The 25,526-nt window shown below is 41.7% G+C and overlaps 1 protein-coding gene across 2 annotated transcripts in view; it reads right to left on the minus strand.

Annotated features, from left to right (window-relative positions):
- Nucleotides 1-25,116, minus strand: part of NELL2 (neural EGFL like 2) — a 375,157-nt gene extending 350,041 nt beyond the window's left edge. Inside the window, exons 1-2 of one of the 2 annotated variants that reach the window (XM_075600120.1) lie at nucleotides 24,512-25,116; nucleotides 24,045-24,173 (exon numbers count right to left, since the gene is read on the minus strand). In XM_075600120.1, the coding sequence (XP_075456235.1) occupies nucleotides 24,045-24,173; nucleotides 24,512-24,563 (181 nt within the window). In that variant the 5' untranslated portion in view covers nucleotides 24,564-25,116. The remainder of the gene's footprint in view (nucleotides 1-24,044; nucleotides 24,174-24,511) is intronic. The other variant, XM_075600119.1, reaches the window with a different exon arrangement.
- Between the last annotated feature and the right edge of the window lie 410 nt (nucleotides 25,117-25,526).

A 25,526-nucleotide genomic window follows, 5' to 3' on the forward strand; every position in this document is an offset into this window, starting at 1 on the left:
TGTTCCTAAAACACTTAGTTAGCTACTTTTTACTAGCTACCGCCAGACAATGCTCCGTTTGGGAGATCAAGATATATTCATCAAGTCATGGTTCACTCTGCCTGATGACTCTATGGTCGGACATGTACCTAGGATCAGCCTAATTAATTAATATATAAAAAGAGGTGTTCATGAATACACAAGGCTGATTGAATACTTGCCGAAGTTAAGCTATTAAAGTTATTTTGTGACACCAGGCACAAGATTTTATGCGTTGGCAATGTTCCAAGAGCAACAAAACTAACATCAAAGAGAGGAGTGTGTTTACAAAAAGCTGATTCAAGTTCTTGTCAAAGGCAAGTGCTAATGATTACAATTTGCAAGAAGGTGTTCATGAATACACCTGGCAGATCTATACACATATTAAGACCTTTGCAACTAAGTTAACCTGATACCATTACAAATGGTTTAGTTGGTCGAGTTTAAATTACCTCATGGTGTTTATGTACACACCGGTGAAGTTTGCGGACTATCTGGGGTTTATTTACCCATTACTCACTTAATAGGTGCTTATATACACACACACCAGTGAGATACACAGTCCCCTTGGGGCTTAATTATACTCACCAGTATTGCTGCTTACAGTTCAACTTCCTAAGGTTATAGTATAGAAGATTACTGCTGCTTTATGTCTCTTTATATGCAAACCACTGACAATGCAGTTGTAACAGTATGGTCCTCTTTCGCCGTTTATTGATTTTATTATTTGAGTTCATTACACTAACTTGAGCTCAATACGCTGAGGGCAGGTTAAGCCGTCATATTGCTACATATTGGATGTTGGAAGAAATGGAGATACATTACTACAATATGTTTACTTCCCCACACACCGAATGCTCTTATCAGTCGATGCGTATGAAATAACTGTGGTAACATTGATCCTGACAGACCCGCATGTGATTACATGCAAACAAACCAGCCTTTAGACATCCGGTATCTGGCTTTTCCCCTAGGTGAATTAAATAAAACCAACAGTTTATACTCTGTGATATCTAATAATTTATGTGGTATACTATCCACATTCTACTATCACAAAGAAGTTGACCCTTTGCTATGAGGCTATTATGACCTCAAATAGTATTGATCAGGTCACCTGCCATTAACATCGTCATTAGGTACATTTATATACCAGGCTGTCTACACCAGCTATTCTAACATTAACTGGTCTAGAGCTCAGCATTTTTTATCTATCATTTAATACTATTTTATTACTTATGTGTGCTGTTCGTTTGTGACACCAGTTCGTCTACCCAATATTTTATAATTAATTTGATATACCAGTTAAGGTTATGTTTTAATACTTACCAATATTACTCTATCAATTAGATGAGTGCTAGAATATAGGGGCTCTTTCTGTCTTGTTCTAGTGGCATATACTGTACTGTTATGTCCGGAAATAATTGGACACTGATACAAGTTTTGTTATTTCACCTGTGTACCAAAATAAATTCAGGTTACAGTTAAATAATGAATATGGGCTTAAAGTGCAGCCTATCTGATTTAATTTGAGGGTATTCACATCCAAATTGGAGGAAGGGTTTAGGAATTACATCCCTTTAATATGTAGCCCCCTCTTTTTCAAGGGACCAAAAGTAATTGGACAATTGACTCAAAAGCTGTTTCATGGACAGGTGTGGGCTATTCCTTCGTTATTTCATAATCAATTAAGCAGGTAAAAGGTCTGGAGTTGATCCAGGTGTGGCATTCGCATTTGGAAGCTGTTGCTGTGAACCCACAACATGCGGTCAAAGGAGCTCTCAATGCAAGTGAAACAGGGCATCCTTAGGCTGCAAAAAAAAAAAAGAAAGTCCATCAGAGAGATAGCAGGATCATTAGGAGTGGCCAAATCAACAGTTTGGTACATTCTGAGAAACAAAAGATCGCACTGGTGAGCTCTGCAACACAAAAAGGCCTGGACTCCATGGAAGACAACAGTGGTGGGTGATCGTAGGATCCTTTCTATGGTAAAGAAAAACCCCTTCACAACATCCAGCCAATTGAAGAGCACTCGCCAGGAGGTAGGCATATCATTATCTAAGTCTACCATAAAGAGAAGACTTCACAAGAGCAAATACATAGGGTTCACCACAAGGTGCAAACCATTCATAAGCCTTAAGAATAGAAAGGCCAGATTAGACTTTGCCAAACAATATCTAAAAAAGCCAGCCCAGTTCTGGAACAGCATTCTATGGACAGATGAAACTAAGATCAACCTGTACCAGAATGATGGGAAGAAAAAAGTATGGAGAAGGCTTGGAACAGCTCATGATCCACAGCATACCACATCATCTGTAAAACACGGTGGAGGTAGTGTGATGGCATGGGCATGCATGGCTTACAATGGCACTCGGTCACTAGTGTTTATTGATGATGTGACAGAAGACAGAAGCAGCAGGATGAATTCTGAAGTGTATAAGGATATATTGTCTGCTCAGATATAGCCAAATTCAGCGAAGTTGATTGGACAGCGCTTCACTTTACAGATGGATAATGACCGAAAACATACTGCGAAAGCAACTCAGGAGTTTTTTAAGACAAAGAAGTGGAATATTCTGCAATGGCCGAGTCAGTCACCTGATCTCAACCCGATTGAGCATGCATTTCACTTGCTGAAGACAAAACTTAAGGCAGAAAGACCCACGAACAAACAACAACTGAAGACAGCGGCAGTAAAGGCCTAGCAAAGCATCACAAAGGAGAAAACCTAGCGTTTGGTGATTTCCATGCGTTCCAGACTTCAAGCAGTCATTGCCAGTCATTTGAGCCCCTGAAATAAGGGGACTGTGTATGAAAATGGTTGCAATTCCTAAACGTTTCATACAATATTTTTGTTCAACCCCTTGAATTAAAGCTGTAAGTCTTCTCTTCTATTGCATCTCGGTTGTTTCATTTCAAATCCATTGTGGAGGCGTAGAGAGACAAAATTATGAAAATTGTGTCAGTGTCCAATTATTTCCGGACCTAACCGTATGTCAGATTCTCATAAGTGTGCTGTTCGTGACAGATTACGAAACGGATTGACGGCACCCTTTTTTCTTTTTTTTTTTAAACTTTTATTTTATTGATAGTTTTATAGAGGAGGAGTTTGGGGTACAGAAAAAAACGGGATTTTTTTTTGGGGGGGGGTTTCACACACAATATTTATGTCAACGTTCACATGATTGTGGTGTGTATAGGACGTGCACCTCTTGGAGAGGGAGATAAAGCAAAATCTGTAGAAAGTTATCAAGGTGGGGAAGGGTTATTCACTCATTTATACACTGTGCTCAGCCCTTAGCATCTATCCATTTTAGCGCAATCATGGTTCACATACTCTTAGGAATCTCTGATGGGTGTCCTTTGATACAGTTAATGAGTTTTTAATTGTAATTTGTTGTAGCCATTGGTCCTTTGGATTACTTTTATTGGTTTTGTATGGTTGGGCATTGACCTGTTTTTAGGTTTGGTTCTGCGAGGCTACAGGTCTAAGAGGTGGTGGGGGTAAGTGTTTATTTCAGTGCAGGCTGCCATTGATTGTCTCATTCAGAGGTCCTATGTACCCACACTGACACACATGGGTTAATGTTAAAAATGATATGTATAATGTATTTTTAATAGTAATAAATTATTATATTTATTTATTTTTTACTCTATTTATGTATTTAAGTATATTTATGTATTTTAGTGACCAAAAGTCTATTAGCTACATTTGGCTAATGGCCATTACTATTTGGGTGATTATATGTGTTGGGGGCAGGTTAGGGTAGGTTAGGTGGGTGTTGAGGTTAGTTCTCCCAGGTGCAGAGTGGTTAGGCCTCCTGGGGCATGGTGGTAGCGGTAAAACCCTTGTTTGCATTAGAAAGCAGTGCCATGCAATTAGCCACTTAGGTTGGCAAGGGTTAGTTTTAGGTTAATATTAACCCCCTTTGGTGCCTGTGCTATAATTTGTTAACCACAAGTATCAAAGAATTTAATGGGGTTTTTTTTTTTACTATAGGGCTTGTAATAATTGATATTACAAAACCCTATGGTAGAAATATATTATTATACTACACCTTTGTATCACGATGCAGTAATTATTTATCAGCGGAGTTAATTGCTAATTACTGCATCGCGATTCACATTAAAATATTGCATCCGATCAAATTTTACCATAATGTTGATGACTTTGGCCATAACATTGTGGTAAAAGCAACCAAGAGTTGTTGTTTTTTTACCGGTTGTAATACTCGCTCAGTTTTAGTTGAGTTGGATAACTCTAGGCCAATGTGTCAAGCTCCATCAATAGTGTTTGGCCACAATATATAATTGTGTATAAAGCTGCTCAAATTTACACAGAATGCAGCATTCTGTGTCTTAGTAAGTGGGTATCTGAACCTACATGTGGAGATATATTAATAATTACTTGATGTACATATTATATTATAATCAGTGGAAATTTTTCTTACCACATTTTTTTTTTATATTTTACAAAATGCCAGCTTTAAATTAGCATAAATGTATCTGACTAAAAGATCTAAGCAAAATGGAAAAAAACGTGATTAGTTTTCGATGATCGCGGATAAAATATAAATCCTAGGATGGCGTACAGAAACACACAAACATAGGGTTACATGGCATCTTTTCTCAGCAATCCAAAAATAAAAACACTCCTCTTACTGTATTAATGAAGGGGATTACCATATGGGTTTAAGGGGTTAACAGGGACTCGAGGAGTTAACTTTGAGTAATGCCCCATCTCACAGTATTGTGTGAAGTAACCAAGCCTGATTACACCCTGTTTCTATAACATGCTGAGTTGGTCGTCTGGTTACTCAGCAAGGATTAAGCTTCACCCCTTTCTGCCTAGAGAGAGGGAGCAGTAAGAGATTATAAATAGGAGGGGAGAAGCGCTCCACCTTCAGATACGCGGAGGAGACGTCTCATCTGTATATACAGGCATACCCCGGTTTAAGGACACTTACCCCTGTGTCCAAACGCTCGCTTCACGAGTATTGACACTTATTCTGCCCTACAGACCGCCGTAGTAGTGACGCGCTGATTCCCCTCGCCCAATAGGCAAACGGCAGCTCGCGCATGCGCCTGTCAGCACGTCCTGGACAGTAATACCAGCTCCCTACCTGTACCCAAGCATCGATAAGTGGGAAAAAGATAGTGCTTCACTTTAAGTACATTTTCCCTTTACATACATGCTCTGGACCCATTGCGTACGTTAATGCGGGGCATGCCTGTAGTCATGTAAAAAAAGTAGCATAGGGTAGGCATCCCTTTCTTTGTTTTATAGGTAGAGAAGTGCCTTATGAAGTTGGGCACCCTAGTATGAATGAAGCAGAAAAGTACAGGCTCCCAGATGGTAGGCCTGTGTCCCCTAGGAGTTACCCAAATAGTAGCCCTGGGTATAGCATGAAGAAGCATTCACTTGGAGCCCCATGACTCATTCCTTTGCTGTACATCCCCAAGGAATAATAATGGATCCACCTCTGCCACCGCAGCACTGAAGCATGCATATGGGATGGGCAGGGCAGAGACCAAAGATCAAAACCTCTCCAGAAATGCCGAGCTCACTGGGTCTGCCTCACATCGTGGCAGGCGCGCGTCTGCGTTTGTGCACCTCTGTCTGCTGGGCGATGTGTGATCATCCCGAGCAGACTGAATGATGCAACATGTTGGCAGGACCCAAATATGGGTGGGGTGTTTCTTGTGTTTACATTTCACTGCCGCACCTAATTACAACTTGAGTTGTCTCCCTCAAGTGTAGCAGCGTCAACGCTGTACTTCACCACCAGGAGTCGTTTATAGACTGAAAACTCTCACACAATAACATCAAAGAGTGCCAAACGTGCGCACGCACATCGCGTAGCAGGCACAGTGAGCGGGGCCTTAGAGAGGAAAGGGTCGCCGAGGCAGGGACCCATAAAGTAATAGAAGATAATGCCATAAGATGAATAATCAGTTTTGCATAGCCAAGTAACTAACCACATGTTCAAAGTATGTGCCTCTCCAGGAAGGGAGTAATGCATCTGGAGAAGAAGCTGTATTTCCAGGAAATGTAAATAAAGACTTCTGTTTATAACTGTGGCGCTGCTTCCCTCCCCCCCCCCCTCTGGGAGATTTACTCTGGCTACAGATCTGTTTGGTGCTAGATACCGGTTTGGTTCAGGAGAGGCTGAGCTTCCGCGATGTTGTGGGGAAACAGGACAGGCTTTAGGCGGTTTCAGGCAGTAGATCTTCTCATGGTGCTGCGCCTCCAGTCACAGTAGGCTCCAGAGTTCTGCAGACTGTCCCTCCTGTGACAGTCCTCTGAACATACCCCTACCTAATAGACTGTAGACTCAGGTAGGGGTATATAAAATGGGATCCTTTATTGGTGCAGCCACTGCAGTTCTTATTACAGCAGATGCATGATAATAGCAGGATCAAGGTATTAGGATGGCTCTAGGCCACACAGGTAGGCAGGAGGCCTGGCCAGGTGCCTTAACTCTACCCCAGCCCATAATGCGGCTGGAGGAATAGGTCTCTATCCCCTGAAGGGTGAACCTGGACTGACTAACTTTACATCCTTCCTCCCCAAGGGACAGGAGGGGGAGGGCACTAGGTCTGCACCATTATTGACTGTACACAGACCCAGTTCCACCGCCACACCCTGTCACTCAGAGAGGCTACTGGAGGGGAAAACCCAAGATGACAGCCTGTTATAGCTTTCATCTATCAGGGCTTACATAACAGGGGGCAGTAGAATAGCCAAACCTACCATGGCTACATAACTATAAAGTTACTGGTGCCCATGCTTCTCTGTCACCACCCAGCTGCACAGATCCAGCACCATGATAAGGTAATACACTAAGTGAAATGTATAGTCTATACGATGTGAACTCCCTAGGAGCTGGACAGGGAGGGTTACATATGCTTTTGCTATTGGCTTTAAGATAAAACGGTAATACCGGTGTTCCTTAAGATGAACATTTCAAAAAGAAAAACATCCAAAATATTTCCAAGGGGATTAACTTTTTTTTTTGTTTTGTTTTTTTAAATGGGGATAATCAGGCGAAAACTATTTTCTACTAGCAGTCTTTTTTTTTTTTTTTAATACTGGAATGTTTCCAAACATTCTGCAGCAAAATAACTATAACATGGTGGGTGAACAACGAGTGTGTTCTGTGACTGGGGATGGGGTGTTGGAGAATACTGATAATAATAACACTTGCACAGATGTGTTTGTGCCACTTAATAACTTTACATCCCTGCAGGTGCCTTAGTAATGAGGAAGTATCAATTTGAGGAGTCTGCCTGCTTATGCTACTTCCTGCTGAGTATGCCCTGATATTTTGTTTGCGTTACTATAGAAAATGCATTAAAGTGAAAAGGTTGGCCAATTAGTTTTTATCCCACAAATGCATATTACCACTTGCTACTGGTCTTGCATACTAATAAATTATACAAAAGTAACTCGCACCTCACAGGATTTTTTAATTGCTGTTTCTTTAGTAATATCAGTGGAAACCTCCTGTTTAGCAGGATAACCTCTGCAGCAGGACATGTGTATGCAATCTGTGTGATAGCGTTTTTTTATTTGAGATTTTCACCTCATGGTTTGCAGTATCAGTCTACAGAAAGATCTTTTTATTGCAATTTGTTCCCAGGGGACATATAATCAATCACTTTGCTTTAGTAATTGGTGCACCTGCCAAAGTTTGGTTTCTGGGATTGCTGACAATTTTTATCACAGAGCAGACAATTTTTGTTTCTGGATTAAATTCAGAAGCGTTGGCTTTGATAATAGTGTTTTGCCAAATTCTATGTAGTCTGTGTTGGTGCATTTCAGCAGGTGAAAGTGAAATCTGTACTCAACAGGATATGATGGAGAATACATCTAGAAACCTACCACTGGCATGTTAAAGGGAAAGAAAATGTATGTTTTTGCGCAGGAATACATATTGTTGCTACATATACAGTGCATGTATATAGGTCAATATCTGAGAACAAAATGTAGGAATTACGTTCTTATTACTGTAGATTTTTTCTCATTAACAGAAAAAAATTCCATAAACGGATTTGGCACGGGTGCTGCTTGAATTGACCAATTGCTTTTGCTCAAAGGGTTTGCAAATTTCTTTGCAAATTGGCTGGGTTTTTTTCACCAAGAAAACAAGATACGGTAGGTTAGCACATTTTTAGTGAGAAGTGATATTTCCCAGCAAGTAATAGATTTCAAACCTTGGTCTTCCACTTCAAGCATTAGTGTCTTTGCATGTTATAAAACATAATTGCATACTAATGTGCAAACACACAAATATATAACAAAGGATAGCAATCCTCCAGATTGTAAGCTCTCAGTAGCAGGGCCCTCATTACCTTCTGTGTCTATTTACGCTTGTTTGCCCTTACTTGTATGTAATTGTGTTTATGTAATTGATGTCACTCTGTATCCCAACTGTACCGCACTGCAGAATATGTTGGGGGATATGTTTACAAATAAACAATGATAATAATACTAATAATAATAATAAAACAAGGTTAAATGGAGAACATAAAACATTCCCTTATAAATAAATAGGTGTAACATGGTTAGTCTACTCTGCCTGTCTCTTCCCCGTCACGTAAGTGCTAAGCAGTCTAGGCTGTGACAGGCCATTCTGTGGACTTTTGATCCTGCTCATGCTGTTCTCTGTGACAAATGTGGTGGTGACTCATGGCCTGTGTATAGCCTATCAGGTATAGGTACAGACCTTGAGCCCTCCCCTTCTTGTTCCTCAGAGAGGCAGTGATACATTTAGTTCAGTTCTCTTCCACCCTTTGAACCGAGTGGAGGTGTGGGGCTGTCTCTTCTCCCTGTGGGAGAGAGAGGCCAGCCAGGCCCTCATGGCAAGCTGGCTCACTCAGGAAGATCTAAGGCTCCACACTATGAGAGCCAGCACCATCCAGACGCCTGGGATCCTCTGATGACCCTATGCACCGCTGTAAGGAATATCTGCAGTGACTGCTGAATAAAGACACCATTGCTTTCATCATACTTCTGTCTGAGTGTCAGTCCCTGGGCAGGAGGAAAGAAGTGTGCTTTAGTGGGGACTGATCTCTGGGCACCCTGGAGCCCACTACAGCTGGAGGCACTAAGCACCCTGAGGAACGTCAGTGATCATAAAAAGCCTGTCCTGGTTTCCATATCACCGCAGACAACTCAGCTCTCCTGAAGCCTCACAGGTATGCCGCACCATAACACCTGTAGCTGCAACAAGTATCTCCTAGAGGGTGGGGTACATGTGCATAGGTATAAAATAATCTCGGTACAGGGTGTACAGAAGTTGCAGCCAAACAACGTGAGCTGCTGCGATGATAGCGGGATTGGCAGGTATGCAAATCGAGTGATATAAATTAAGTAAAATGAGAAAAATACAAAAACTTTCCATCAACAAAAATAATGTGTGGCAGAATTGGTATACAGCAGTGCAAATAAATAAAACAATATACATAATAGACTTAGTAATGAGAGACACGTTAAGTGCACACCCACAAATGTAGGAAGTCACATAGTAACATACTTGCCAAGTGTATCACTGAAGTACAGTATCAGGGATAGCAGCAATAAAGGGTTCCCTGCAATTTTCAGGTCATTTGAAAATTGTACAAAATACAGAAGAATTTACAATGCATCTGATCTTAGACATGCTATTAGAGAGGCTTGAGGTTCCTCAGAATGCCACAATATATTTATAGTTTCTTAACTAAATAAAAAGTTAAAAAAGGTTAAAACTGTGTGATATACTCATAAACACAATAATTTGTAAAAAAAAAAAAATAAGACACAAAGGGCTAAAAGAAAATACAAGAGTAGTGTCTTGGGAATCCTACATATACACTTGGAAGCAGTTCGCCCAAGCAAGGTGGAGTAAAAGGTCAATGACAGAAGTCATCTAATTCATAAGATCAGTTGCCAATGTGTCAAGAATACCAAGCTCTGTTAAATTAACATGATGACACTATAAGTTAATGTCATGTTATGCCATAACGTGCAAGCTCAATGATGTAACGTTAAGTCCTGTTTTGGGCCACAAGAGCATTGCCTTAACTTTAACAGATATTAGTGCTATTTTGATAGCTAAGTGTTTTTGAACACGAAACGCATGGGAGGGTGTTTACCTCCTCCTTTTTAGATGGATCAATAAAGAATATTTTTTAATTCAACTTTGTTTGGGACCAACTCTTGGCTGTGCGCCATTATTTTCTTTTTTGTTCTTCCAAGACTAGCATCTTCACACCAGGCTGCACGCCATTCAGGACTTTGGACCAAGGGATATTTGTGAGTATTTCTCTTTACATGCATGGTGAGTCCAGGATCCATCCCAATGAGGGTTTAATTGGGTTTTTCAAACCACATTTCTTACACTTCAGGGATTGTTGGTCCAACTGGGGACTTGCCTACATTCACTAATTCATTTACCCACTTATCCAGTCCTGTTTTATCAATTTATTGCTAACATTTATGCACCCACAGAATCCAGTGTTGAAGCGCCTATTGTCACTGGAAGTTTGGATTGTATTTTGATAGAACAACTTCTATCCACATTAATCCGTTAAGGGTAACGGATGGATTTTATGTGACATTAGTTAGGTCATACCTAAAGGTGCCATTAATCGCATCGAGACTCCCTGATGAAGTTGCATTAGGTATTGCCACAAAATGCGTAGGATTTCAAATTATGCTTTATCCTCTTTTATTTGTGTGTTTACACTGGCTATAGCATATCCCGTGACAGCGCTAGTATGGAACTAGATATCCTGAGTTACTCAGCTGAAGACTTATTCAGCCTGTGATTTCCGTTTAATGAGCTGTTTGAAAGATAGATCTGACATCACTCAGGTGCGCTAGCGCCAAGTACTATGACTTTAAACAGTTACCATTTGGACTTTCACGGACAGAAGGAACTTCCCTTCTGGCAGTTACATTTCATTCCTTGGACCGAGCGGCTGATCCCCACGCAAGCTGTTGATCGGTGGACCTTTTATCCAACAGCTGGCAGACTGAGTGCTACTGTCATATGCACTTTAATATTGTAATTTATGTACGTGCAATACTCACCTTTAATACTGCCAATATACATTTAAATATTTACTACACTATGGGGCCTATGCAGGTATCTTCGATAAAATTGCTGCCATCTCGAACGGTTTGGCATGACCCCATTGAACATTTTGACATTTGTGTCATCACAGTATTCAGAAAAAATCAGAAACCATTTATACAAGTCTCAAACCGTGAGGTAGGAAACTGCCAATACCGTATGGGACAGCAGCGATGGTATCTCAGCCTCTCTCAAAGTTCTCCCCCATGCGATCTGGCCAAAGTCTGAAAAGCTGCACAGAGAAAGCCGCATCTCCCTGCAGAGCTGTCACAGGTGATTGCACTGTGTTTATTTACATTTTAATAACAGTTCCAGGGGATCTCTGGAGAAGAACCGCATTCATTTCAGGTCCGGGGATCCCCTGCTTCCCGAGAAACAGGCCCCAGGAGGGGGGGGCGGTATCTCCTATGCATTTAAATATACCGGTCACGTGACGCAGGAGATTTAAACATTGCAGGGTGATACTGGCACCGCATACTGGGGCCTCTAACTCGGGAATCATAGGAACCGGACCTGAATTTAATGTGGTTCTACTCCGTAGACCCCCTGCTACAGCACACTGTTATTAAAATGTAAATAAAAACAGCTTAGACATAGTGGCTAGCCACTAAAGCAATGAAGGGGTTTAACCTGAGTACCCGGTTTGTTGGGCGTACAAGGGGTGGATGAAGGAGGTAGTGTCCGTAGGGTGGGTGGTTAGGCCTGCTGGGAAGGTTGCGGGAGGAGTTATCCCTTCACTACCATAGCTGTGGTAATGAAGGGGTTAACCACTCCCACTAACCACCCGTTCTTGAGACAACTACCCCTGTCACCCAATCCCCCTACCCCCAAAAACATTAAAATACAAAATCCTACTACCCACCTCCTCTATCCCCAACAATCCCCCAGAACACATACAATACAATAATGGGCAAAATTACTACTACCCAGATTTGGATAATAGCTAATAATTTGCCCATTAAAAATAAAACATTATCCAGCCAGCATAAAGTATATTGAAGTTCTTCTTACCCCTGCTAGAATGAAGGCGTCCTTATCACCGTCCTCCGCATCCATGTCCTCTGTGGGCAGCAACAGTACAATCAAAACAAACTAATGGCCCTGTAACAGGGGAGTAATCCCTGTTCAAGTAATGTGCCTTTAATCTGGCAGTGTGGTGGTTAACTCCTGGTAGTCAATTAATAAACACCACCTGCCTGATCTAGATTGCTTACAAAAGCCTGTCTGTTGAGACAGGAAGTGACTCCTTAGCTCTGAATAAGAGCTGACCTTTGGAGATACAGAGGAGTGTTCTTGAGACTCCCAGGAGAGACTGACCAAGAGAACACACATCTCTGGAGCTGACCGGTCTTGAGCTCTGCCCAACATAGCTGATTGCAAGACACCAAAAAAGACTTCTAAACCTGGATGCTGATATTTTCTGTGCACGCACGGGTGCGGTTCCAGGAGAGCAGAGAAGCTTACTCTACAGCAAGAAACAGATAAGACTTTCATAATTAAGAGACTGCTTATATCTGCTTATTTCATGCTATATGTTTGGGGCTGGGAGAAATGCTTAACTAACGGAGATGTGAATTAATTGCATAGGATTTCACTAGAAATACTCCCCAAGTGAATAGAAGCTTTGTTCCCCCCCTGTGTTTGGATGGTTTCCTGATGAAAAGGAAAAGGCACAATAAAGCCTTATTATAATTTCACCTTATAAAAGCCTCCAATTGTGTACCTCTGTGAACGTCCGTCTACAGGCCCATAACCCCTCAATCACCGTAGCGGTTAGTAACCGCTATATTAATTAAGGGGTTAAACCCCTCCCCCGCTACCCACCATCCCCAGGGGATCTACCCCCACCCCCGCTACCCATTGATTGGCACAGTGTTAAACCATGGCCATGGTTTAACACTTTAGCAATGAATGGCCAATCTACCAATAAAATACATTACATTTCATTAAAAAAAAAAAAAAAATGATTGGCACAATTGGTACACCATGCCCATATATGGGCATTGTTTTCACTATGGTACACAATGGGAAACATGAAAAAAAACAAGCAGCAAAAATATATAGCAATTAAACAAAAACAAACACCAAAAATAGAACAGCCAGTAAGTTCTTCTTTCTTTTCTTCTTCTTTATTTGTAATCCAATGGGGCTGCTATTGTCCTACCATCTTCTTGCCTTCAAAGGAGATGGGCAGGCCTTATATAAAGCCTGTGACATCGCATTTGAGTGTCAAATGGTACACCATCATTCGGATGGAGGGTGTACCATGTGACAGGGTTTTTTTTTTTTTTTTTTAAGGATGTGACGTCATCTTAAAGGTAGGTTTGTGACATCCTTAAAAAATGGCTGCCATCACACTGCAACCAATCGGATTGTGAGATATACCATGTGAGGTATCACATGGTACACCCCCAATCCGATTGAAGTACCATGTGACCGTTTCCATATTTTAAAAGGATGTGCCATTATCTTAAAAAGGATGATGTCACATCCTTTTAAAAAAATGGCTGCCATCACATGGTACTTCAGCCAATCGGATTGGGGGTGTACATCTCACAATCCGATTGGTTGTAGTACCATGTGATGGCAGCCATTTTTTAAAAGGATGTGACATACCTCCCTTTAAAATGATGTCACATCCCTTAAAAAACCTGTCACATGGTACACCAGCCAATCGGTTTGTGGGTGTACCATTCGATACTCAAATGTGACGTCACAGGCCTTATATAAAAGGCCTGTCCTATCTCATTTGAAGGCAAGAAGGACGATGGGACAACATCTGCCCCATTGGTTTAGATTACAAATTAAGAAGAAAAGAAAGAAGAACTTACTGGCTGTTGAGGAGCTAAGCGTCGAGTGTCAAGAGGTTCCTGCTGGACTCATAATCGGAAGGTGAAGATGTCAATGGTAAGAAAAATATGGATTGTATTTTTTTTCCATTGCGTATTTTTTATAAAGCTGCCCATTGACTGCCGATGTGTTTATCTATGTCCCTTTAGGGCTATTGATAAACAAAGTGACAAGCAATGCATTTTTTGGCAAATGCTTGTTTTTATTTAATTGCTATGTATTTTTGGTGTTCGTTAATCTCACCGAGACCCTAACACCACTTGGTATTTTAAAAAAAATAGGACTCTCTCTTTTGCACAGGTGGGCTATAAAAGATGACTCCTCTCACATGTAATTAGTCTTTTTTTTTCTGTCCACAGTAGCGTAGGTTGTTTTTTTTGGACACTCTCCCCATTACTACCAGTGTAATTCAGCCGGTGGAGGCATTCTCTCAGCCACTCATCCACCGATGCTCCAATGTCGCATCACGGAACAGCTATCCGGAGGCCCCAGGAATGGCCAGGGCAGATCGCAGAGGCACTTCCGAGAGCAGCAGGAGATAGACCCCACGAGGAGATGCAAGTGGACGTGTTGTGGCACCAAAATACGAGCATGCCAGAACCGGAAGCCGGAAGTGCGGCGGGACCAAAAATACAGCGGTAAGCTGGGGGAAGCCTCATAGAGGGGAAAAAAAAAACACACAGCTAAGGCAATAGAATGCTGCTTGTGTAGTCTGAAGGAGTGAAGTGTATGCTGCAAGCTATGGAGAGCAATACAGCCAAGGGGTCATTGCCACAACGTTCTGAGTGAGTACGAGTTCAAGGTTTTTTATTCAAAAGGAGAGAAGAAGATTCATGGAACTTAATAATTGTTATTTATACAGTGCCTCTGTAGGCTTCCTGAGGAGGGAACTTCAAAGTTATCTGTAGAGTTTTGCATCACAAAAATAAAAATATCAAGAAAAAAGATCAGTGCAGGATGTGACAAGCCAGCTTTAGAGGAAAAGAAATGATGTGAGGAATGTCTTTAAGCTGCAGCAGTCCAGGCTTCGGATCAGAGGAATTCCATTCTTCAATGGATGAAAAACACAGTGACGCAGACTGTGAAGATGGTACTGTCACAAACAAATAAAGGACCATCAAAAGAGGTCAAGATCACAGACAAGTGTGGACAGGATAGGGGCCTCATCTGAGCAATCAAATATTCAGATTTTGTATGAAGGAGAATGCCTAGGCTCCTCTGATCAGGTGGAATCCCAGGAGGAAGATACTGTGGTTTGATAAAGAGATCTCATCTTTGATTAAAGCATTACGAGACTTTTCAGAGGAACATGCAAAGAACATGCAAAGACCTCCAAAGGTTGATACGGGAATTACCAGGTAAGCGAGGAGAACGACGCTTCTGATCGATTACACCATTTCGTTTAAGGACATAATGTACAGAAGAATAGAGAATGTCCTAGGGAAAGAATTTGTAACAGCAGCCGGAGTCTATAAGCCAGCAGTAGAAACAATTTCTGTATCCAGAGCTATGCGAGTCTGGGTCACAAATATTGAAGATGCACTAGAAAAGGGGGGTTAAGAAAACGGCAATCATAACATCATTGGCTGAGATTACATTAGTCACAGATTATATGGCAGAGGCATCATTCGATGCTGTTCGTCTTACGGTACATCAAAATCCATGGCTCTTTCAGTAGCAACAAGAAGAACTCTATGGTTAAGGCCATGGATGATGGGCGCAGCCTCAAAGAATAACTTGTGCATGTTACCTTTTGAATGGGAATACTTGTTTGGTTAAAAATTAGACAATATAATTTCAAAGTTGTCAGGAGGAAAAGGTCCTTTTCTACCCCAGGAAAGGAGATTCAGATACCCCTGTTATTCAGGATAGCAGCCTAATAGGATGAATTATAGAGAGGTCAGATCATATCAGCCAGGAAAACCTTTCTCAACCAGTCTACTTAGAGAGGTCAGAATAAGGTATAGGAGCATCAAGAGGAAGTAGCTTTCTGAAATAAGGCGAGTTGGAAGAAGACTGGCTGCATTCAGGACTGTGTGGGCTCAGACGATAAAGGACTGGTGGGTCCTAAAACTTCTTACCGCAGGATACGACCTGGAGTTCAGTAATACGTCAATGACAGACAAATATTTAATTTCACGAACCTCAAAAGAGCAGACAGGCAAAAGAGGTGTTAAAACAAGCATTAAGGAAATGACAACAAAAGAAGTTTATTGTAAAGGTTTCACCGTGCAAAAGGTGTGTACTCAACACTTTTTTTTAAAATAAGAAGACCTCTATAGAATGCAGAATGGTTTGGGATTTAAGAAGGGTCGACACATTCCTAAAAGTGACAAGATTCATGATGGAGTCCCTAAGATCTATCATTTTGGCAATACAGAAGGATGACTGGTCAACCTACATAGATCTCAAGGATGCATGTCTGCACATTCCCATGACAAGAAACATAAAAAAATCACGAGATTCACCTGTACAAAATGAATACTTCCAAGACACAGCCCTGTCTTTTCGGATTAGCTATGTCCCCCAGGACATTTACGAAAGTGCTTATCACTCTTTTGGCAAAAGCAAAAAAACAGAGGATAGAGATCTATCCTTACCTGGATGCCCAGTTTATTAGAGCCAGAGACAAAAATCAACTTCAGAGACATCCTGAAACAGTCTAATAGCTGCTAGAGACACACGGCTGGCTAATAAACTTGGAGAAGAGTAAGTCATCAGTCAATAAAATTCCTGGGGATGTTATTACAAAGACAGAGAGGAGTGGAAAGGCTACCACAGGAAAAGGTTCAAAATCTCCCACACAGAGTAAAACAATTTTGGAGAAAAAAAATAACTGCAAGGTACTTTATGTTACAATTAGGCAGTATGACACTACCCTCAAGGTAGTAAGATGGGCAAGATTCCATATGAGGCCTTTACAGCGCAACTTCTTACATTGCTGAATGGAAATTCAAAGGACTTGCAACAAGATACTGTATCAAGATACCAGGGATGTTAATATGGTGGGAGCAACAAAGAAACAGGGAAGCAGGAGTTTTGCTATCATTCACCACTCTGGTTATGATGACAGACGCAAGTATGTCAGGCTGTGGGACTCACTCAGGCGACAGAACAGGACAAGGGATTTTGTCAGCCCAATATAAGAAATGAGAACAAGAAAAGAGCGCACAACTTTCATACTGTATTACAGATGAATCCTGAAAAGGTTAAAAATGAACGTTAAGAATAAAAGATAAAATTAACTTATTGTATACGATATCCACTGTGTAGTTGGAAACTCGTCTCTGAATACTTATGAGGCTCGCTGTTTCCCCAGCTCAGCTGGAGCTCTGTCGGCGCACTAAACAGCTGACCGAGGCACTCAATGGGATCAACAACTTCAGTCACATAGTACTCGAAATCTCACAGGGGAAAGTAGCAACCGCCGTAGCTAGTTCCAGCATTGACGCTTGGTCCTGACTTTCCTCAAACGAAGGATGGGGACATTAACGAATGACATTGGTTCCAGCTGCTCAATCATTAATTGAGTCGCGCTCAATTTGCGATTTGAGTCCCACAGATAGTTAGAGGGGATTTTACACAGCCAGACACTCATATGAAAGAGTTTTAAGATTAGCAGAAAGGACAGTGGGGACAAATAATCTCATAGAGTCCTTCAGTAATCTTAAAATCCAACACGTTTCGTGGCTCCACTGTACTTCATCAGGGATTAATAATTTGTAAAGTAATTAAATTTCATTTATACCGGTCACTAGCCACCTATTGAATGAAACATCATGTGATCTCACATCAAATGGAAATGGCAGACAAATCAACAATCCACAACTAACAAATCAATCTAAAAATTAACTACTAGATATAAATGTATTAAAAAAAATAATAAAACAGACCATAAAAATAATCCTAATGCAGTAAAAAGGCATAATGTTGTGAATATCTCAAATTGCTGAAACAAAAAGTAGATACATTATAATTAGAAACAAAATAACAAATAGTAGAAAGTGAGAAGAAAGCAGATCCTAATTTGTATCAAAAATGCACATCTAGAATATCCAATACAGTAAATCAGTGATCACATTGTGCATTTGCAACTTTGTGCACTCCTTTTTATTTTTCAGCCCGATACAAGGCATATCACGCCAATTATCTGGAACTAAAAGCAGTAGAGGAAGCCTTAAAGGCATTTCAAGAGTATGTGCAAGGTTGACACGTCTTAATAAAATCAGACAGTCATACAGCAGTAAAATATATACAGGGACAAGGCGGAACAAAAAGCAGAAAACTAATGTAGGTAATGGCAGCCATTATGATTTAGGCCAAAGTTTATTCAGACAGATTAACAGCAAGTAAATCCAGGAGAATGGTCTTTGAACAGGACTGTTTTTCAGCAGATTCAAAAGGGTTTTGGTCAGCCAGAAATGGATCTGATAGCCTCCATCTCAAACAGGAAGGTATCACTGTTCTGTTCCAGATAAATCACCCTCAAGCTTTCCAAATGGCATCCCTGAGTTTCCTGCGGGACTACAACTTGGCATATGTCTTCCCACCAATTCCGCTCATACAGAGTACTGAGGACAAAAAAAAAAAAAAGAGACAAGGCAGGGGTGATAATCATCTTACCCAACTGGCTAAGCCCGCGGCCATAGTAAACGTGACGGTGCGAGCACTCTCGCGCGCACCTAAAACAAAATGCCGTAAGACAATGCGCACGTGCATAGTGCATGCACGAGAGAGACAGCGCTACCTATGCTTGTGGAGAAAAAATAATAATAATAATTTGATTTTGTGGCAGGAAAACCAATCCGGGTGAAGCTCTCTGTGTGGCTCCTGGAAGCGCAGATCTGCGCGCTGGGGTGCAGCGCATATTAAGGATAATTGTATTTTCTTTCATCTTTTGTGTTATTATTTAGTTTGCTGCTGTTCATTCTTCAGAACTGGTACATCCAGTGGCCGGTGTGCCTAAAAGTGTTAATTTTGGCTCGTTTTTTCTGCATCACATCATTTTTAACAATGGAACAGTTCTCAAGTTACCCTATTTTTAGAAAATGTTTTCTAATTTATACATAGGGACCAAATTGTCCTAAGACCTGTCGCCCATCTCCTACCTAAGGTAGTATGTGTATTTCATCGAAATCAAGAGATTGTTCTATAATACTTTTTACCTCAACCAAAAAATCCAAAGGAGTAACAGCTGCACAAGCTGGATGTAAAACGATGTGTAAAGCACTATCTAGCGTGGGTGCCGGATTTTAAAACGTCAGATAGACTATTCAGCCTCAAGGTACCAGAAAAGGGCAGGCAGCATCAAAGGCTACCATTGCATTGACCAAAGCGGCCAATTGTGCTATTGTTGACCAAAATCCCCCATTAAAGTCAATGGAGGATTTCGTCCAAAAACAGTCTGATCGGCTGCTTCGGTGGATATAGAATAATGGCTGAACTGCTCACCTGACGCGGCCGTCGCCAGGCAAGATCAAATTCAGAGGTCTGTTAAAAATGTGCGCGCTTGGACGCATCTGTCGCGCACACTATGTGCACGCGCAATTGAAAATATTACTTTGTTTTGGCGTACAGTGATAGCAGACTTATGTTAATAGTGATGTGTGAATCTGCCCAAACCCGGATTTTCTCGCATTTCCCCCCCAAAAGCCGTTTTGCAATGTAAAATCCGCAAACGGATTTGGTCGGTTTTAATTTGCACGGATTCATCAAAAAACGCCATTGGATGTAATCCGTGGACGGATTTGTAGAATCCAATCCGTGGATTCAGCAATCCGTTAGCGGATTCTTGACTTCGCCAACGGATTGATGAATCCATGGATTGGATTTTGTCAAATCTATGACGGGTTGTGGAATCAGCAGAGTGTATTGGTATAATAATCAAACGAGAGAGCTTGACAAATCAACCAAAAATCTACTTGCCTAACCAAAAAATCTACTTGCCACCTAGCCCCGCCCCCACTTTAAAAAAAAATGGAATAAATTCCTAATAAGAATTCAGTGTGTGACTAGTCTTTGTTTGACAGACTGACTGACTGGACTGGATAACTTGACTGGGTGACCTGACTGGGTGACCTGACTGGGTGACCTGACTGGGTGACCTGACTGGGTGACCTGACTGGGTGACTTAACTGACTGACTTGACAGACTGACTTGACAGACTGACTTGACAGACTGAGTGGGTGGCTGACTGACTGAGTGGGTGGCTGACTGACTGGAGTGGGTGGCTGACTGACTGGAGTGGGTGGCTGACTGACTGAGTGGGTGGCTGACTGACTGAGTGGGTGGCTGACTGACTGAGTGGGTGGCTGACTGACTGAGTGGGTGGCTGACTGACTGGGTGGGTGACTGACTGACTGAGTGGGTGACTGACTGACTGAGTGGGTGACTGACTGACTGAGTGGGTGACTGACTGACTGAGTGACTGACTGGGTGGGTGACTGACTGAGTGGGTGACTGACTGGGTGGGTGGGTGACTGACTGACTGGGTGGGTGACTGGGTGGGTGGGTGACTGACTGAGTGGGTGACTGACTGACTGACTGACTGGGTGGGTGGGTGGCTGACTGGGTGGGTAGCTGACGAGCCAGCTTCACAGATTTTGACTCAAGAATTCCCACTTCTGAAGAACGTAGCGGTCATGGCTGGCATTGCATGCCGAAATCAGTTCCAGGACTTTCGTGAGTACCATTGGAAAGGGCTCCTACAGAGGTCATTTTTGTGAGTTTCATAAAGGATAAATTTATTTGTTAGCCCCGTTCCCAGTAAGTGTGTTAACCCTGTAATTTGTGTTACATTGTGTGTATGTCTTTTCCTGAAATAAATTAAAATTTATTTTACCTCCTTGCTTTGCTCAATCAATGACCCCGATATAAAAAGGTGTTAATAAACCTGGTCTCCTGTGACAACCACCCCCTATAACTCCTCCCCCCACTCCTCCCTTGCCACCACCCCTCTCACTGCTCCACCCACCACCCCCTCTCACTCCTCCTCCCAACCTCCCCCATACACCTCTCACTCCTCCCCCTCATGCAACTCATAGATGTCTATGTATCAATCTATAGAAAAGTATGTTTTGGTGCAAGGCTCTGTCTATTGGAGAAGAGTTGCATCATATGTTAGAACAGATTCTTACATCTAATGCAGAATTTTAGACTTATGCCATTTCCGATGTTGAGCATTTGGGTGGGGCAATAAAAGAGAAAAAATATGGTGCACAGGGACATAGAATGTTACAGTTTCATGATATGTTAACCATGTAATTCCTCCCCAGCTTCTCCTACTGACAAGTCGCAAGCTGGGGCAGACGGAGCATAATTGGAACAAATGCAAGATGACAATTCCCCAGTTTTGCGCCAAAAGGGTCTTGATATATAGACCCCATAGGAGTATGCAGGCATCTGGCTTCACCCTATTTGTTCATTTTGGCCCATGTACTGGTTATTATTCCAAACACTCCCTGTTTTAAGAGACATACTTTTTTTTAGTGAGTGCCAACAATGGTAGAAATAAAAAATGGTCACGGACAACTTGATCACCCAATCAATATTGGAAACAATAATGGCAACAATAATAATGGCAAGCAGTGACGTACTCCAAAGACATTGCTATTAATGATCAGGTCACTGGCCTGTGTAGTCGTGTACTAGAAGACACAACCCCAGTTAGGATTCCTGGGAGAGAACGGGAAAAAGGCACAGCTTAACTGTGAAAATGTTTACATCATTAATCTCCAATAGAAGTAGTACTGCATAAACTGTTATGTTAGTCAACCAATTATTTGCTGGAGTATTTGAATGTGTTGTTGACCTCTGCAGCTACAAATGTGTTAATAATTGTATCTGACTTTTTTTGTAATATCTTTTAGCACTACAGAGATGGTAGTTTCAGCAAAAACAAAATAGCAAAATAAATAGCTTCCTTAAGACATCAAGTCCACTGTGTTGGCTGCTTCCCAAGTTCTTAATGAACTGAATCAGCAAAGCAAGATGTCTAATTTCCCTTCTAAATATATCCTGTCATCCCCATTTGCAACTGGGCAGAAAAACACATTATACAGTACAGTACTTGTTGCACCACAACTATAAATTATTTTCATAGCAATGCAGATCCAACCTGAGCATATACTGCTCTGTCCAATACCATAATACAAAGTTTCACCTAGATCCAGTTTCATCCATGGTTTGTCTCCAAAACCCCTACAATGCAGTTATTCTTGATTGACCAAAGCGGCCAATTGTGCTATTGTTGACCAAAATTCCCCATTAAAGTCAATAGAGGATTTCGTCCAAAAACAGTCTGATCGGCTGCTTCGGTGGATATAGAATAATGGCTTAACTGCTCATGTGACGCGCCATCGCCAGGCAAAATCAAATTCAGAGGTCTGTTAAAAATGTGCGTGCTTGGACACATCTGTCGCGCACACTATGTGCGCGCTCAATTGAAAATATTACTTTGTTTTGGCGTCACACGTGCATCGCCATTATAATCACGGCCTAAACCCCTTCGCGTTTTGCAGCCAGCCAGTGAGTCCCCTGAGAGGGCTTAATACTTCTGTTGGGCTAGAAATAATGTAAACCTGCGGTTTGTCATTCTGACATTTTTATGCATCTGTAGGTTAAAAACTGATGTCATTTAGTGACAAAAATAGTAATTTCAGTTATTTTTGGTAACAGAAATGACAAGATTATGTTTTGGAGAAAGAGTTTCTTGAATAAAAGGGAGCAGTTACTTTATTACAATTGACTTGTAACACTCCAACATTTTCTGCAACACAGTGCCATGGAAGACAGTGGCGTCAACAATTAGAACTTCATATGGATTATAGATACAAATTGTAATAAACTGGCATGACTTGAAACACTAAAACAATTGCACAAAGGAAACAAGATTCTAGATATCAACAGCATTCCTATCACTGAGACTGTTTGTTTTAACCACATGTAGTTTCAGAAAATTGCACAATACATAAGCATTGGCTCAGTTTTAATGTTTATATAAGTCTTTGTATATTTATGGGATTTGTGTCTGCGCCTCTGTTTCATAATTGAATTATATCAGACATTTCCTGTTTTTCCAGTAAACTGTATGTCGCAGATGGTAATTAAAGTCAATTTCAAATCATAATTCTAATAAAACAAAAAAAAAAAAACCTGATTAAAAAAAAACCTGATGAAACAGCACCTAGTTCAGAATGGTTTTCTTGTCATGCACATGCAATAATAAAGCCATCCAACTTTCACAAACCAATTTTTGGGGGCACAAGTCACAGGTTCCCAACAGCATTAATCTCCCTGATCAGAGTACTATGTGTTATTATTCATTGCTTTCCTACACTCAAATCAGCCATCTGCCAGCCTCGGTCCTGGTGTACATTAATTAAGGGGCCATCAATCAGTAAAAAGGCGAGCGGCTGCAGGAGAGTACTGACACTGAGTGGGGAAAGCTTGTAGTTAAAGCAGATGATCTCGTTCAGCAGCTCAGCATAGTGTCAGCATAACCTAATTGGAACGTTAGGAGCAATCGTTTCCCCACAAATGCAGCCCCTTGATTACTGAATGCATTGTTCCGATGCATTTTGAACCAATGCTTTGCAACCCCTCCAGCGCTGCACAGGTTAAACTGGCTCCTGTCGAGAAAGACCAACAGATCGACAGTATAATCTACTTGGCAGACAAGAGCCCACTTTAAACCTTTAGCTCGTGGAGAGAACAATATTTTGCAGCTGGCACGGAAGGGTTAAAATGAATCCGCTTAATAAATCATAACCACTATTAATGCGGTTTATTTTCAGGTTGTGATAACTTTTACTGAACCAATATAACCACGAGACACAACAGTAGATAATGTAGCTAGGAGATAACAGATTTGATGCCACAAGGACACCCAGTCTCTGCTAGATAATGTTCATTAATAAGACATCAGCATATAGTGGGAGACAAAAGGATAGCCAAAGACATGCACAGATACAATGACACGGAAGCCCATGATCGAAGTAAATCGTATAGTTACAATGTACTGTAGCTCATTATACAAACGGCTGTTTCAGAAGGTGATACCTTGGAAAAGAAATGCTCTGCTCCTGTTGTGGAGTCCTTGAACCTGCCGCACTCCAGCAGTGGACTCCCCCAGCTGTAACTCCTCTAGGATGTCAATCTGCAGTGAGGGGTCCACCCCAAACCCTGTAACTGACCCGGGAAACAGTGTCACGTATTACACAAAACCGATTTATATGCATTTGTTTTATACAACATTCAACAGAGAACAGATGAGTAATCTCCAGTGCTATCTAAGCCTTTAGTACCTGCGATAAGCAGTAGCTTTTAATAGAAAAAAAACACCCACCATCGCATTGATGTGACCTACTTTAAAATGAATCTCTTAAGAAAGTTACATTTAATTTCAAAATTGCAGTTGAACAATTGTATCACAAAACATTTAAATGTCTTATTTTGTATTTAGAAAATGAGCCAATATCTCATTAACTTCCATATATTCATATTTATTTAAGGAGAGTTACACTTACCTGGTTTGAGACAGAAAATTACGCAAAATGTGCCCAGTATCATCAACTCCATGGTGGTGGCAATACACTTAGTCCATAATCTCCCTGGCTGCCTTTAGAAAGCGCTTGCGATCTCAGACAAGATGCCTTTCTCACGCTGAGAGCCAGCAGATGAGCCAGCAACTTGGATTCCCCAAAACTCGCACCATCCCTGAGCAGGCAGCCCAAACAGAGAGGAGGAACAGAGAAGCTGCCCAATAAGTGTAAAGCACCGACAATCCAACCTTAATCCAGGGGAAGGACCAGGCGAATACTCCAACAGAGGCGACCTGGACAGCTGGTGACAGCTTCAGCCCGAACCTGTTACAGACAATAGATATCACACTGAGAGATGGAGGAACAGGACACACTAATTGGTACTCCAGGGATTAAGAGGAGGAGGGTTGGTAGGAGGAGAAATGGGACAGGCTCATATGACCCTTTTCTCCCAGGGTCTGAACAACTGGTCTCTCCAGCAGATTATCAGAGCATTCTGCATGAGGCATTTGACTGCTTAGCAGGGGTGCTTACAGGTTGTGTCATGTAATGATTGACAGGGGGTGGGTAACTGTATGAGGTTATGTGGGGAGAGCAGGGCATCCCTTTGCCTGTTAATGTGTGCATGGGGAGAAAGAGGCAGTCATTTAGCACTCTATTTGGTGTATTTTTTTTTCTTGATAAGAAAAAGGAGTGATGCAGCACCTTATGTATTTGTACTGAAGGGGGAAGAGACAGAAAGCAAGCAGCATCTAGCAGGGAATGTGCATGAGGTGCTGCACGCCTCGGCTTTTAGCACCTTGCTCCCTCCCCCTGCCTTCAAGACACCACTCATTTCTCCTGTTCACCTCTGCACTGCGAGAGAACTGCCCCTCCCCTTTCACAGGACGATGTGTACAACATGTATGGGGAGTTGTGATCACAGGCTGAGCAGCAGCAGCTGCTGGGAGCGAAGAGCTCTGTGCTGCTGGCCGGAGCTGGACGCTCACTGTGCCCCTCC

This window comes from Ascaphus truei, chromosome 5 (assembly GCF_040206685.1).
Source record: "Ascaphus truei isolate aAscTru1 chromosome 5, aAscTru1.hap1, whole genome shotgun sequence".
Lineage (NCBI taxonomy): Eukaryota > Metazoa > Chordata > Amphibia > Anura > Ascaphidae > Ascaphus > Ascaphus truei.